This window comes from Xiphias gladius, chromosome 17 (genome assembly GCF_016859285.1).
Source record: "Xiphias gladius isolate SHS-SW01 ecotype Sanya breed wild chromosome 17, ASM1685928v1, whole genome shotgun sequence".
Taxonomy (NCBI): Eukaryota; Metazoa; Chordata; class Actinopteri; order Istiophoriformes; family Xiphiidae; genus Xiphias; species Xiphias gladius.
Window position 1 is genome coordinate 24,510,258 of NC_053416.1, and position 16,862 is coordinate 24,527,119.

A 16,862-nucleotide genomic window follows, 5' to 3' on the forward strand; every position below is an offset into this window, starting at 1 on the left:
CAGCTGGCTGTCTGACCTTTTTCCACACTATCCTGCCTTGCAGCGTTTCAGTTTGCTCTCGTTTTAGACATTTATCAATGTGTGTCACTTTGCTGACATGAGTTAATGTGATATTTTAAACTAGATGAAGCTTGCAGTGGCTGATAACACAGTAAATTTCCCTCGTCTTAATGAACCAGTTATGCACTTTATTGTCAAGAGCAATTTATTATCTAGAGAGGTTTCAGCATCGTCATTAGTATGTTGTGCTTTATGTAGCATTATTCAGACTGAACATACAAAAAGGAATTGGTTGGCCAGAGTTGATGCAGGCACTTTTTTACTTAATTTTTGTTCTTTTTGTCTTTTATGATTAAAGGTTAATTAATATCTCATCAATGAAACCACCCACATAGATATACTAAGGTTTTAGAGGTCACTTTATGCACTTGGTGTTATACTAATGTATTCCAACTGCAGATTTAAACTTGTTGTCACAATTCAAAACTGTATAACTCGGTCCCACCACAGGTCATAAAAGCCCTCCACATGTTTAAGACTAAACGAACATTTTCATAATCTAAAACTGACCTCAGCCCTGTTGTGAATATTTGCTTTAATTTAGTTCACTTCAGTCGGCATATAAGGGTTATATGAGGCTAATTGCCCTCTGGGTGAGTGTTCTCCAATTCTGTGGTAATGTTTCACCATTATAATGACCCCCCTGCTTAATTGTCAACCAAGACTCTTATGTAGAGCTGTTAGTGTTCAGGGAATGATGGATGTATTGAGTGTTTGCATGTTATGTAGGTCTACATTACTTGTTTAGAGGGTGGTAATACTACATTCTCTATTTACTTGCTGTGCAACCTGAAATAAAAGAAGAAAAAATACATTTAAGAAAGGAAGCTTACTAGTTCTGCAGCATGTACACTTTTAAAGGTAATTACAGAACAACAGAGGTGAAACAAAGTAAAGTGATGAAGCAGGAAATCTCCATTTGAAATGTTGAATATATCGTGTTAGGTATTGTTGCAGCCTGACTGTTCAGCAACTTGAGAAAATGTTACTTTGTTAGAGGCACAGTGATTTAAATTGTAATGCACAGTGCACAGTGCAATGATAGTAAGAAAATAACAAAACATTTTATGTGACTTCATCTCAGAGCAGAGTTTGAATTCCATGGGAGCTAAAGGGTGCTCATCTCCCCTAGAAGAAACCAACAGAAAAGACCTGAGGCCCCTGCAAACAGTGTTATTGCAGTGGTGTGGTGGTTTATTTGTTTCAATGGGCCATTTTCATGTCATAGCAGGAAAAGCGCAGGTGTAAATAATTAAATGAATGATGACTGAATTTCATTTAGCTGCTTAATTTTCAGGGTCCTATAATAGACCCTTTTTCATGGCAGACATTTACACTTGTTTTAGTGGGAGAAGTGCAGGCATTACTAATAACATTAACAATGGCTCAGTTCCAGCTAGGTTTCATAGTAAGCCTTGCCAGTATGCCAGGATGCATAACACCAGGGTTGTGGTCGAATAGTCCTTTTTGCTTAGGAAGGTTCCTGACTGAGTGAAATGACCTGGAAGTATCCATGATAAGAGCTGATTGAGTTCTCTAAATGCTAAGGAAAGGAGCTTCAGTGCTTCCTGTCTTATCTCCTTTAGCATAGGATACACTGGCCTTTCCTCCATGAAAGGAAAGCAGGTAATGCCGTCCCATAATGCCTTCTGGCAGGAGCATTTAAAGAGACGCACCATTCAACTGGAAGGAAAAACAAACGATCATGACCAACAAGGGACGCAGATCACCACGTAAGTTATCGTTCCTTATCAACTTTAGACAATCTTAAACCCACAGGTGAACTGTGAACGTTACCCTGCTGTTGTTAGATTATCAAAGGGAAGTCAATGTTGTAGCGTAACCTATGCTCAGTTTGCATTAGTTATATACCTTAATTTTGATCTTGTTGTATCTTTAGACTAATATCGTTAGTAGCATTATTATCATTAACAAATTCTAATATCAATAATTAATTGTTCTTTAGCCGCAGATGCTGAAACCCTTGCTTCAATAAAGGAAAGGGTTAAAGTGGATCATCTCTTCAGCGATATATATATTCAGTGGGAGGAAAAATATTAGGATCCTTTACTTAAGAAAAAGTATCCAAAAAGTACCAGCAATGTAAAGAAATACTCCATTAATACTCCACTGAGTAGCTACTCCATTAAGTAAAAGTCCTGCATGGAAAATCACACTTAGTAAAAGTACGTATGAATCAGCAGCAAAATGTAGTTAAAGTATTAAAGTAAAAATACCGGTTTGGTCCGTCTGTCTGTATTTCAAGTAAAAGGGATATCACACGTTTTTAGCCAGACGATATTTTTAATTCAACATGTTGAAACTTAAGAGTCATGATATGCACAGTAGCTGATCTGTGGGCCTAACGTTTTATGCCTGTCTGGTATAAATGTAACAATTATTTTCATACAGTCATACTAATTGAGATTCATGTGAATTAATATGAGTGGACAGGAGGGTGGGCAGCCGTTCTCAATGACACAACCATTTCGTTTCACTTTTGTGACTGGTAGCCTATAGTCCTGTTTTATTTCAATTCCAATCTCAGTAATGAAGTGATATTTTTCACCAGGATGCCCATGTTCAGGCAGCCTGATTTAAACAACAAGGTAAGAACGCACAGGGTGTCGTATCCAAGATGCGCTTTTTGCAGTCCATCTTCAGAACATTCTAGTTTCACCATGGCAGACCCACGGCGATAAAATCCACAGTTTCATACTTACGTAGCTCAGTGTAAGTGCACTCGGATTGTCTTAGCACTGCGATTGTCTTTTCCTAAGTCCTTATGATTTCTCCTTCACATCTTTCCTTGACCTCATGATGTTTTTCATTGAGGGTGAGGAAAAGTGGTTAGGAAAGGAGAGTTTTTTGACTTATCAACTGCAGCCTAAGACCTTGAACTTGCACACTCTAATGTAATGCACTTTTACAATTTTGTTATTAGTACAACTATGCTATTCATACTAAAACAAGTCAAAATGTCTACTGTGAAAAAGTCGGTTGTTCTTCCTGCCTCACTGTCAGACTGTCATGGTTTATTGGGACATTTAAATAGAACAGAGCCATCATTGCTGTTATCAGTAACACCTGTGCTTTTCCTACAGCAATTCAAAATGTCTGCAGTGAAAAGGGCCCACAGATTAAAACACCAATATATACAAAGAAAAAATGTCTAAACAGAAGGCCAGTTCATAATCATTCAGAATAGCTGGAGTAAGAGTTAAAACCTGAGAAGAAAAGATTTGAGATAAAAACTTGAGTAAAATAATACAGAATTTGAAGAAGTTGTCAATTCTTTTCCTACTGAGGATAAACTATCTAAAGAAATTCATCCAAAGGAGATTTGCACAGACACAAAAAATACTTACTGACACAATATGTATTAAAGCTCACGCTGCAGTACAGATCCAGGGGGACTGGAGAGCAGGGTGGTTTGAGGGACTTTAAGCGTGTTTAAGGAGACATTTCAGAATGAGCTTCCATAAAGTGAGTAGTCACAGGATACTCTTGGTCTTTTCTATGAGTGGGACTTGATGTCTTGTTTTCCAGATGTCTTACTCCATGCACAGACCGCACACAGCAAGATTGACAGGTAAAACTTTTAACTAGCATTTTTAACTGTAAAAGGTGTGCAATGTGTTTTAACTGGTATTGCCTTTCAAATATTTACACTCATGTTATGTATGGGCCTATATACTATATCTTGCTTACAAGAGATGCGAAGGTAAAAAATCTATGTTACTGTGTAGCAGACGGAATATATTTACTCTAACACAAGATGCAGGCTATAGAAGAATTTTTGAGGATTCTGGACAAAAATGTAATTGTCGTCCAATGACCAACTGTTGTCCAACGAATGGACTTTTTAAAGCATCTTATCCTGAACTCATTGGAAAGTACAAGGGAAATAAAAAATGACTATTTGATGATTTAAGAGACTGATAAATCCTGATTAGTTATTGATTTCGCTTTTCTTTGAAATTACAATCAAAACGTTTTTTTTTACAGTGTTTCTAATATTTTATTATAGGAACCTGTTATGCTTATTGCGTCCCTCTATAGTAACACAACCACTAGAGGGCAAAAAAGTCAAAACTTTCTCTTCACATAGTTTAATTTGATCTCATCAAATAGGATAAGGAAGGGATACTTGTGCTCATTCAAGTTTTTTAAAGGGGAACAGGAATAAACATGTCCTCCATTGTGGTAGAAAACAGGGTATATTTGAAAGGTAATTTGAATTTATTTTTTTTATTAATTTTTAACTGCAAATGCAACCTAAATCAGCATTAGTTAGCACTTGTCCCCTATATTGCTAGCTAACAATGTTAGCTTAAGTGCATGACAAAAATGTTCTACATGTAGCTATTAGCTAGCTAAAGTTTGGGGAAACTGAAGGAGTCAGGTAAACTATTGGAAAATATGAATCAAACAAAAAGGTAAAATTGTGTGTGTTTTAAAAATATAAATTTTAAATATGAATAAACATGTTTCTTACTCTTAATTATTATAATTTAAATTATTCATTTATATTTATGCCATCCCTTATTAAGCTGTATTTCATTGTTACGTATTGGTAGTTATTGTCATTATTATGTTATGTAAGTGACTTCACACTCGCTTTCATACTGTGTGTAAGTTTACATTAGGTCATTGAGTTCACTGATTCACTGATATTCCGTGTAGAGTCTGTGCATGTAAATCATACCTTGACGTTCTGATGTTTGGGTTTAATTTTCCTTAGCCACACAGTCAATATAAAGCCTGTTTGACTTACCTAACCGAACAAAACTAATCCATCCTCTTTTGACAGTTGAGGTTCAATTCTTTACCCTTATCATATTTTCTCCCTCAGTAACTGCCTTTCTTTGTATTTCTCAGGCCCAGAAAAGGGAATTGATTAATTTGTGATTCTCAGCTGCATAGAAGGAAAAAAAGAAAAACATCCGTCAACGAAAAATACAGTAAAGCCCCAGAGGCCAAGTAAGTCTGGCATATAATGTATCTTTATCTGTGACTAATGACACAACTTATTTGGTATTCTTATTACAGCCGATCCCTTTGCTATCTCTCCCAGAGGACACTAATTTGAATGAGATTATACAAACGTGTATGAAAATCTATGTTGCCCTGGAAGACATCAGCTCAGGTCCAATATTCAGTTGACCTCAGGATGTTGAAGTTCAATCAGTAATGATAATTTTCTTTCTTGTGACTCTAATGAAATGGTTTCAAACAAATGATTAGAGGAAGCTTATGGAATACAAGAAGCTGTAATTGCTTGGCGACCCTGTGAAGGCACAATCGTAAATTTCAGCTTATTTACCTAATTGTCCTCAAAGTCTCCCTTTATGTCTTCACTGGCACTTTTCTTCCAACCCTCTACTCCTTCTCAGCTCACTCCCCTCTCATCTGACATGTTCCTGCCACCCTCTCCTCTCGTGGAGGTTTTATAAACCAATTTCCCCGGAAAAAATCAATCCATTAGAGGTGGATTCCAAGAAGAGTGGAAAATTAAATAATTAAGGTGCAGCAATGAAAATAGCTGCTGAAATGAGCCTGTCCAATCACTTAACAAGGTGTCGTTTTATATTCCTGAGAGGCGGCCCCGTGTCAGAGTACAGATAACCTTTTAAGAGACCAATTTACTTTTCACAATTATTTAGATCTGCTCTATTAACCAAATTACCAACTTTAAGCGATCTAGCCTCTGTATCTTCCTTAATTGTTTGAGCTAAGTGCTACACAGCATGCCAATGAATTTACCTTAAAATTGACATATTGGGAAAAAGTATTTCTGTTGTAATAAATCAGCTCCAACTTTAAATTGGATAAGTAAAAGTAACAAGTTTCTTGCAAAAATATTCTCATTAATTCTCCTAGAAAATTCAACTGTTAATTGAACAAGAACAAATAAACAAATATAGCACACTCTGACATCCATAAGAGCAAATGATTTTATTTTAGTTAACTGAGTAAAATGAAAATACTTTAATGGAAGCGCCAGGAACTGACAGCATCCCAAAATCAATTTAGTGTTGGAGTGAATTTATTGACCTTTGAGTTAATAGGGAATGGACTGTGGGGAAGGGGCACCTAGATGTTTACAAGCTGTCTGTGGGTGAGGTCAGCTTGTGAAATGGAAGTTCTCCTCAGTTTTTGTTATATTATTATTAAGCCCTTCGCAAAGTGTGTGCACACCACTCCACATTAAAAACACAGAAATGAGAGAGGTAGTCATGGGGGAAATTCGTTAAATCACTGAACGCACTCACAGCTCAATGTATTCCCTGCTCTCATAAAATGAACTGTTTGGAATTCTTTAAACAGGTAAACTTGTCATTCCCAAAGATTTCTACAATCCATGGCACCTGAAACATGAGCGAGGGAAATGGCTGCGTCGCTGACATTACCCATCTATTCTGCCTGGCATCTTGACTAATGGTGTTAGCGACTACTTGGGGAAATGACATTCCATCTTAACATTCTTGAGGTGAGGCAGCAAAAAGCTGAAATCATGCTCTTTTGTGTATTATGTCAGTTTGTATATGTCTGTAAGTCAAGCAATGATTGTGTGCTTGTTATGGCGGTTTGTGCAAAACCAACACACCCATATATTTTTTTTAATTAATAATAATAATAATAATAATAATAATAATAATAATAATAATAATAACAACAACATACCTGTTTAATGAAGCTAAGGGAACAGAGTTCAAGCCAATATGGACAAACCCCAGCATGATACCAACACTGGAGTCTTAAGTTTCAGGGCAGACAAGTGAGAATTTATTTTCACCTACTAAGTCAGCTCATACATATGTGTGTGTGTTCCAACAACAGCTTGTCTCACATTAATACACAGTTTCAAAAGAGCTCCTATCCAGTAGAACCAATTGGGGGGTTTCCAGTCACAGGCCCACAGGCTGTCTTCTTCAGATATGTGACTCTCCAAGAGAAACAGCACTTCTACATAGTGCACAGATACTGTATTTGATGGTGGTCATCAGAGCTCAACGCACTGCAGCAAACAAAACAAAACAAAAGACACTTGCAGAGAGACAAAACACAGTCAAAGAAGAAAATACCTTCACCTATTTGACAACACATATGCAGCATAACAATATGTGCAAATATAGACAACACAATCAAACAAAGAAAATGTGTTAAAACAGAAACGTGGCAAGTTGCACAGAACAAAAAGGAACTAAGTTACAAAACAAGAGAAGTTTTCAGCAGACCCTAAAAACTGTGTTGTGTTGTCTGTATTTGCAGAGCATTTCTGTATTTGTATGTATGGTTGTGTTTTATGTCTTTGCTGCATTTTCTCTAAATACTGCTCATGTGTTGTCAAAATGGTGAAGATTATTTTCTTCATTTGCTAATGTTTCTTTCTCACTCTAGCCAATTTAATGTGCCCATTAAAGCCGACAGTTATGAATAGCACATTTCTTATATAGTGTAAGCAGTTACAGCTTTTGCTGAGAGGGCTCAACACAGAGATCTAAGGAGTTCCAGTCTGGACGCAGACATTTTGAAAGAAGCCCCAAATGTTTTTTAGACTGTGTTTTTGTCAGATTCTCTCCTTGCATATATGAGGCAGGCTTAATTGGAACAGGCTGTCCTCAGAGCTGAATTTGAAGAGGAATCAATGGGAAAGATGAAGGCGGCAAGGGAATGAATGACAATTCCAAATAGTTGTTTACATACTGCATGAAAATACATAGCCAGCAGTGAATAAATAGATGAAACATGACACTTTGCTTTTCTCTCTCTCTCTGTGGTTGTGGGTGTATGTTTGTGTACTTACACTTCTAACTATATGAGGACCATTTTGACTTATATACCTTGCGGAGTGAGGACATTTTGGAAAAGTGAGGACATTTTGGCCGGTCCTCACTTTTTGATACATCTTCATGAGCTGTTTTGGGGTTAAGACTTGGTTTTAGGTCTCAGGTTAGAATCAGTTTTAGGTTAGGGTTAGGGTAAGGGTTGGGGTTAGGCATTAAGTGTTGATGGTTAAGGTTAGGGAAAGGGGCCTCACAAAGATAGAAGTCCAAATTTGTGTGTGTGAGTGTGTGACAGAGAGAGATTCTAGAGGAATAGTATCAGGAATACTAAATGTCATCAAATTTCCCTGTCCATTTTTCTTATTTCCTGCTGCATATCTACACAAGGCTGAATAGCTTTTTTCCCCATCTCAAAGCAGATAAACAGCTGGTACTTCACCAGCAGATGAAGAGAGTCTGAATTTAATGAAAAACCAAAGATGCAGGACCCGGGACTGTGACTGTTCAAATTCATAAACCAAAGGCCTCCTCACCTTGATGCTGAATACAGCCTCTCTGATCACAGAGCCACAACTGCCACCCTGTATTCTCAGCTTATCCCTGTATCTCTGTAACCTCTATGTCAGCCAAGCGCGTTATCCACGGTGGATTGGGAGATGTGTCATCTTGTCAGAGTGTCACCTTTGTGCTCTCCTGCCACATTCAGCTTAAGCTCAACTGCACAGTTGCTCCGGATATGTTTGAGGCATCCCAGGTCACAATGTCATTGATTCCTTCATTTTCCCTGTTCACTTTTTTTTTATTTTCAAGATGCTTAAGACAGGATAACACAATTACCTTTCATCTGTGATTACGTAATGTAGTCTGTGCGACATCGTTAGCATGCACGGGGGACAGATAATGGGGAGATGATTTTAACATCAAAAGTCCACTTCAAAGTCACTCTAATCGTTCACATGAGTGTTGAAATCCCTTGAGCTGCCATTAAAAAAACCATATAACCATCACTTCTGCAGCAACAGTATCCCATCTTCTTTTCTATTTTTCTTTATTGTGCCAAGTTATCTCCAACACAGCTGGATAGAAGTAGCTAGTAATCCTGTTCTCTTCCTCTATTTCAGAGTAATCTCTTTGAAGTTGCATTAAAACTAGTCTTAAACAGATGTCTTGTCACTGGAGTACAAGTTGGCCCATATTTAATTAAACAAATTTGTGCGATTGCTATGTCAACATAAAGGTATGTTCTCTGAGCATGTAAATGTTCATATTCCTATCTACAGGCCAATGAGATTGATCCTATCTAACTGACTGGCTTGTCTTTAGACTGTGGGAAGCTCCTCAGAAGCGATCCACACAAAAAAGCAGTGAAGCTGTGTTTGAAAACTCCTCACAGATAGAAGCTGCTGTGATCACACTGGGGTTGTTTTTCCTTTGGTCAACTCTTCACAGCTATCACTGCTTGTTTCATGTTGGCATACCATGCCAATGCTATGTAAATTTTAAATTTTGGAGTCAATCTGAGCTGTCCTTGGTCAGTCTGCATGGAAGATGGTGGTGGAGTTCAGTTGCAAAAATTCCAGCATGAGTACCATTCAGCATGAAAGTTGCAAGACGTCCCTGGAGCAACAGGCAGTTGCGGCTAAACAAACTCTGTAGCCCTCTGAAGTAAATCTGAGATGCGGCTTTTAACAGAATAAGCCGGCTAAAAACAGACTTTATATCCACTCATGAATTTGTTTGGTCCACAGAAGGGATGTGGCACCAGACAGCTCAAGATTTAGAGTTAGATTAATAGTACAATGGTCTAATACACAACCATTGTACTGTTAAAAAGCAGAGGAGTGGTACAGAGGTAAAGTGCTGCTGCAGCACAGAAGAAGTGACTAAGAGAGTCCTGCACAGACCCTGTACAAGTAAAAGGACAAAATTATGTCTTTTTCAGTCAGTTCTAATGTTTCCATGTCAAACACTGAATTATGCATTGGTCAGTATTATTATTAATACACTTTTAATACATTGTGTTGTCAGTGTTACAGTGTTATTTCCCTTGGTGAAATATTATACACTCCATTTTTTAATGTAACCTACAGCATTGTTTTTTCTTGCTTTGCATCTAAGTTTGGTTTGACGTCATCAGATATCATATGTTCTTGTAGGAAAATCAAACTAGTGTTTTTAGTTTGTGACAGAAGGAGACTTGTATGGGGAAAACTGATCATAATTCAAATAAATCATGTAACTTGTACACAGGGATTCTGAGATAACAAAACCCTAGGACCTCTGAAATTAAACAGATTCTGAAAAATAGGCACCAATGTTGTCGCATGCTCGCAGATGGATCAGCCAGATCTTTATAATGACATGTGAAATAAATCGTGCTTTTTATTTGTTTTTTGGTTAAAATCAAATTTTTTTTCCAGTTTCTGTTCCTGTTAAGTATTGGCCGGACCTCAACAGCAGGACCAGCCCTATAAAAGCAAATGTCTGTGACTTACTGACTGACTGACTGAGTGCAGGATAAAACTCAACCAGACATTAGCAAGTGTCATGTGAACCACAACATCACCACAAACCTCTTTTCAAGCCAGGAGGTAATCCATGGTTAGAATCAGGGGTGGGGTCATAGGACTTAGGAATCGTACTACCAGGTGATAGGTAGCTGATGTGTAGCCATACAGTCTACTTGGATGTAGGCTACCATGCGATCTACAAACAAAGTTAACATTTAACATGCTATTATTTAGCATTCGTCGTGGCCTAATAATGAGCTGCCTGTAACCTGTATATGACTTGGCCTGAAAAGAAAATCCAAATTTTTTTTTTTTTTTTTTGCTTTAAACCCTTAGAGGGAGAGTGGTGAGGAAGGAAAGGAGGAAGACTGGATAAGAAGGAGAGTGAAGGAGACAGAGAAAGGTAAAAGAATGATTACAGAGCCTGCCAAGTTATTATTCTAAACAATAAAATTACAAAATGAGGAAAGCAATGGGAATCTGTTAACCAAAGTATTTTATGTAATCATGTACTATTTATTATCAGAGATTGGACAGGAAGGAGAAGAGTGTGAGAAGAAAAAATTAAGGAAGTAAAAAGGGTTAAACAGGGAGACTGAAGAATTAAGTTGAAAGGTAAAGAGAAGGAAAGGAGGAAAGACAGGGAAGACAAGTGAAGAAAAGAAGAGAAGGAAGATTGGAGCAGAAGAAAAAGTTAAGTCCTATTATCTAAGTTAATTTTATAAGTCGGAGTTAAAAATTGTTTTCTTACACTACAACAATTACCATGGTCAAAATCAATGACAACAGAACTGTCCCCCTTTTTTATTTCATAGATAAAAAAATTGGACATTTTAATATATATTTGATATATTGACCGCCGAACTGTAAATGTCCCCAGTTTTCATTTCAGAAATCTGGTCACCTTATTTTACAAGTAAATATAGCTGAAATCACAGCACAGATGTCTTTAACTTATGGTTATGGTGATTCTGTCAGACAACGTCACGGTAATAAAATCAGGATTTCAGCAGAGCAGAGCAGCAGCTTGGAATTGGCTTGGAAGTGATTGTTGGTTAACATGGAGTCTCAAAGGGCCACGTTTCAGTCATTATTTCATTCTTGTTCCGTTGTCAACAGAAACAGATAAACATATAAATGGGAACAGCTTTATTGGGAATTGAGCTGTATTAAACTACTATATGTCTGAGCACAGACAGTAGGAGAGAAGCAAACGGATAAAGTCCAGCCACAAACTAGCTTTTGACCTAGTCTTGTTGAACATCTGTTGAGCACAGGCCCTGGATTCTTTTCACTTGCTGAATATACTGTATAGCAGAGTTCTATTGTCCTGTCTCCATCTAGTGTTTAGCAGCAAAACTACTCATTGCTCTGCTGAGCCAAACAAATCAATAAAACAAGCTGCCTCTTGTCCCATTTGTCAGGAGAAAAGTGCAGTGATAACACTCCCTGAATGAGTGTGGCAAGAGTTTTTAACGAGGATAAAATTTGATAAATAATGAAATACACGTATAATCCAATATCAAAAGAGAAAACCTACAAGAAAATATAAAGAACCCTCCCCCAAAGAACTCTGGAAACAGAGTGACTATTATCAAGTACCCCTTGTTTATAATGTAGCAACTAGGTCATAAGTCACTGCCCAAATCTGTATACGTTTGTTGCTATATGTTGTTAATTGACTTTCAGCTGAATTTGATAGTTGACAGTGTAGAGATAGACAGGAAATATATGGAGAGAGACGGGGATAATATACATGATTAGATTTTTTTACCATAGACATACAGTCGTAATTCAGTTGTAATTAAAGTATACTCTTTTAAGTAGGCATAGTTTTTCAGAATAAACCTCAGTGGGTGATTTAATAGGTCCATGCAATTTAATTTAATGTCTTAACACAGTTGTGTGTCTCACAGAAAGTAAGTAATACACGTATAATGTGTGTGTGTTATGGGAACAAACTAAGTCTGTCACATTATGTCCTCTGGCACCTTCACTTCTTGGCACCGTCATCAATGACGTCATATCTGTGTATGTGCGCCTGCATACAGTACATGTGCTTGGGGAGCAGGGGATGGGCACAGTAGGTAGAGCATCAACGTGCATCTTCACTCTGAAGGCTGACTCATCCCCATATATCACGCAAACACACCCTTGTGTCTTGGCATAATTTCTCTCATGTTTGCTTGTTTTCTCTTCCATCAGTTTGGCAGCAGAGGGTGTCGGGGAGTCAGAACAGTCTGAAAAAAAGATGCATCACCCACAGGCTCACATGTCGGAGAAGTGAGGCAAATCCTCAGCTGAGTCACAGTGAACATAAAAAAGTTGGCCTTTTAAAGGACAGAGACTAGACAAAGTTGTGGGATTTTCACCCTGCACTGGATAATCTCTCATTACCAACTACTTTCTCACAAACTGATTTTGGTAATAACCAACACACGTTATGTTAAGGCTGCAACTAACAGTTGTTTTCAATATTGATAAATCTGATGATTATTTTCTTGATTAATCAATTATAATCATGTTTTTTATAAAATGTCAGAAATTTATGAACAATGTCCATCACAGTTTCCCAGATCCCCAGGGGAAGCTTGAAGATGTCCGATTAGCAGTCCAAACCGAGAAAGATATTCAGTTTTCTACCCTTTTAGAAATCAAAAAGTAACAAATCCTCACATTTTCAGCTTTCTGAAACCAGATGAGCTCAATATTTTTCTGTTGATCGAGTAATTGATCAATTGTTTCTACTCTATTTCACAGTACAGCAGTTTATACATTTCTTATGTGATATTCACTATGTAATGTGTAGCTGCATCACTTTTTTAACACCAATCTAAACTGAGATAAAATCACTTTATTAGCAACCCGGTTTTAATGAAATGTTTTCTGTGGCTGATTTTTTTCTTGTTTTTGTCAGCTTTGTTAGAAAATCCAACTTGACAGTGAAAATACTACAAATTTTTTTCTATACAGCCATTTTGTTGGCAACTTTTTTGTAAGGCAACAAAGAGCCAGACTTTTGGCATTCTATCTGATGTGGAGATTTTTCTCTCGGTGAAATAAACCAGCAACAAGAACTAGAAAACCTTTGTAGTCTCAGTAGAATTGCGTGGTACTATCAGCCCACTTTCACTCCCGATTCTTTTGAGGACCAAGACAAGTAGATAAACTGGATGTAGTGAGTGGAGATCTGCTTCTGTGCCAAAAAGGGAGGAGAAAGAGACATGCCGTCACTGAGTGCTGTCAGCCACACTCATCTCTCGCTGGTGAGTCAAGGTTTTCCAGTGAATCACGTCTGTACAGAAGCTGATCGACAGGCTCAAAGTACAGTCACTCTCCTCCTTTTTTACCACATATATCCTCCTCTTCCTATTATTTTACTCCTCCTCTCCATTCATCTTTTTGTCTGCATTCCCTTTCCTTCCTGCCTGCTAATTGTTGTTGTACCACACCATTTATTTCTCCCCAAAGCCTGCAGTGCTTCTCCCCAGGCCAGCTCTTTTCAGCAGCATCTCGAGGCACTTGTTGGGAGACCTCCAGGATGTTCAAAAAACTCTCCCACACCCAATTCCACCTGCGGGCCAGTGCAGCCTGACAGGGGATTTCACCACACTGATGACGAGGCACACTCTTCCTTCCTGAGCCCACATAAATCTGTCGGTGGGCTCCATCCTATGGTCTAATATTAAAGCTGTTTTCCATGACATACTGTTCAGCAGGGAAGGGAAAGCTGTTGTTGACTAACATGAGCTGGTAGGGCCAGGAGGAGAGTATGTGGTTAGAATTGACTTTTCTTGATTGCAAAAAGACCGGCTGACCAATCACTAGTGATGATCTCGCTTGCTGTTGTTGCATAGCAGTAGTTTTAACCAAAATGTGCAATGCAAAAAGCAAAGAATCCAGAAAATCAAGATGCACTACATGCACTTCTCATACCCTGCATTGCTTATCGATTCTTAGTAAAAACACACATAGTAAAAACATTGTCAGTGTTGTCCATTTAGCTGTCACCCCATGCTTTTATTTTGCTTTGTGTAAATAGCACCTTGACTTTTCTTCTCCCAGAAAAATGACAAGAATGGACTTGTAAGGGCATTTTTTCAATGAGTGAAGGACCTCTGTCATCTCAAACTCAGAATGGTGGAGGCTGCTGACCTGAGGGCTATAATCAAACGCATAGACACACACATACAGACATGCATGCTTGCACTTAGACACAAACATTTGTAAAGCAAAGTGTTGTGTTAGTGTTTTATGGAAGTCCTGAAAACCAAATGAATTACAAGTAAACATTTTTGCCATGAAAGGAAACACAAAAGGAATCATATAATTTTAACATTTAATTTTGAAGTTTAGAAAATGATGTACAAACTCTTTACAATTTTACAAACAGCCATGACGTTGTATGCAATACAGAGAATAAATACATTAACAAATGTTGAAGTTCAGGTTCAAATCTTAATCACATTTCCTTAAGATGCACTTTCCACTACTTGAAAGAAAACATAGTGTGAGAACAAGTTACAGTGCTATACAGACAGTATAGCACATGTGGAGGCTGCCCATCTTTGTTGATTAGTCTACTTAGTGCTTTTTATGGTCTTACCCAGCTAAGTGTTCATGTTTCCTTTAAATATTACACATTTAGTAATGCATAATAATGTTCAATAATTCAACTTTTGCAGAAGACCATAGAGATGACAATTTAACAATTTAAAGTTTTGTGGGTTAATTATCTACAGTAGATAGTAGATCATTCTTTAGGTTTAACATTTTGAAATGCAAGATCAAAATACACTTCCCAATATTTACAACATTCTGTAGTCTGGATTGCCATTGCACTTTATTTATATCTGTCAGTTACATTTAGATGACTCTGCTCTACAATAAGAGAGTGTTATTGTAATACTGAATTGATTGCAACAGCAGAAACACAAAAACCTCATGTCAGTTTTCTCCCTGAGATCATTTAGCAGTCCTCTGGTTTTATCAGTAGTCTTCAGGGCTCAAATTGGTTGATGTACCTGTTACAGTATGTCAGAGCACAGAGAGAGTCCGTGCTCCGGATCCTGCTTGTAGCTCACCTGCCATGGAAGCCCCAAAGCTGGAGGCGGCTCGGCAAAAGTGTCCATGTATCCTTGAGTACAGGACGCCCATATCCCTTGCTGGTACCCCTCACCCACCTGAGAGTATCGCAGGGGACTGGGCGGATGGTTGTGGGGGCTGCTGCAGTGTCCATGTGAGGCATAAAGCTGTCCCTCAGTGGGATAACAAGGGTAGTGTGGTGACGGGGGACATGATGGCACAGTGCTATCCATGTAGATGTGTGGCTCTGTGGGCAGCCTGTGCACGTGAGGCCCTTGTTGTGGCGGCATCTGGTGAGAGATGGACGCGTGCCAGGGGATGTAACTCTGATGCTCCAGACGAGGAACCGTTACCCTGGACTGCTCAAGCCGAGATGCTCCCATCGCAGCTGGCACCGCAGACACCCTGTTGCACTCCCGGTGGGTGCAGGGCTTGCTGGGAGGGTTGGAGCTCAGGAATACTGAGAGAGCAGAGATGCGGTTTATGGCCCTCTGCAGTGTGGCAATCTTGGAGAGCCGTTTGCCACTGAGGTCATGGTTAAGAGCAACGCGCAGGGCATTGAAGGCCTGGTTGTAATCCATGATGCGCTTCCGTTCACGGACATTGGCAGCCATTCGTCGAGCTTTTGAGCGGACTGGTCGATTGCGCTTCTTGGTCTGGTCTTCCTCTGGGTCACTTGGGCTGCTGGTTGAGCTCTCACTGTCTTGGAAAGATGCCTTGGGACTTCCCTCGTCCTCACCTTGCCCCAGCACGCCAAGCTCCAGCTCTTCCTCAGAGAATTCTGAACCTGCAACACTGCTGCAGCTCATTATGTCAATAATGCTGCGACTAGACGACTCTGAGAAAAATCTTGGTACTTGAAATGTAGTTGTAGTGAAGAGTCTGTGTTGTTCAGGTTTGTCCTGCTGTGTCTGCACGCTGCAAGCACTCCCTCAGTATTTGTTTTTGTGGGGCTGTCGGTGTTTGCTGCTGGGCCGACAGCCCAGGTATTCTCCTTCTCTGACTCCTCTGGTGCCTTGTGATTACTTGTATGTCGACAGGACAGGTTGCCCTGCTTTTAAAAGCTTTTGAAGTCACATGGTACAGTCACCTGTGAGGAATGGTGCACTCTCTCTCCCTCTGCAGGTTTATGGGTGCCCTCCAGGCAAATGGCACTGTCACCTCCTCCCCCTACTCTCCCCAACATCCCTTACGGGATCTTACAGAACAGTTTCAACACTTCACATCAGTGTAAAAACATAAGCTAAACATACTTATTATTTGGAAATAGCAGTTAACTTTGTACTTCCTTTAACAGAGGATTTGATTAAAATCTTTTTCACTACTTAATGCTTGTATAATCCCCAACTCCAGTTAGATGTGTTACTACTTACTGTAGAGTAAGTATAAACTAGGAAAGATAGAGTAAGTTTCTACT

At 38.8% G+C, this 16,862-nt stretch overlaps 1 protein-coding gene and 1 long non-coding RNA gene across 4 annotated transcripts; one reads left to right on the plus strand and one right to left on the minus strand.

Moving 5' to 3' along the window:
• The first annotated feature begins 1,758 nt into the window (after window positions 1–1,758).
• LOC120802938 lies at window positions 1,759–13,211 on the plus strand. 3 transcript variants are annotated; one of them, XR_005709272.1, is made up of 5 exons: window positions 1,759–1,793; window positions 3,610–3,652; window positions 4,942–5,043; window positions 6,391–6,553; window positions 12,566–13,211. It is a non-coding gene; the product is annotated as an uncharacterized LOC120802938 (long non-coding RNA). The 3 variants fall into 3 exon arrangements; XR_005709271.1 differs by lacking the exon at window positions 12,566–13,211 and adding an exon at window positions 8,270–8,857; XR_005709273.1 differs by lacking the exon at window positions 12,566–13,211 and adding an exon at window positions 8,270–8,857 and having other exon boundaries at window positions 6,412–6,553.
• Window positions 13,212–15,387: 2,176 nt separating this feature from the next.
• bhlha9 (basic helix-loop-helix family, member a9) lies at window positions 15,388–16,254 on the minus strand. The gene has a single exon (XM_040151289.1). It carries the CDS (start codon window positions 16,252–16,254, stop codon window positions 15,388–15,390), a length of 867 nt encoding a protein of 288 aa, XP_040007223.1.
• Window positions 16,255–16,862: the final 608 nt, after the last annotated feature.

Bases quoted from the DNA above. Each gene is read 5' to 3' on its own strand.
- bhlha9 (XM_040151289.1), bottom strand. From the start codon at position 16,254: ATGAGCTGCAGCAGTGTTGCAGGTTCAGAATTCTCTGAGGAAGAGCTG.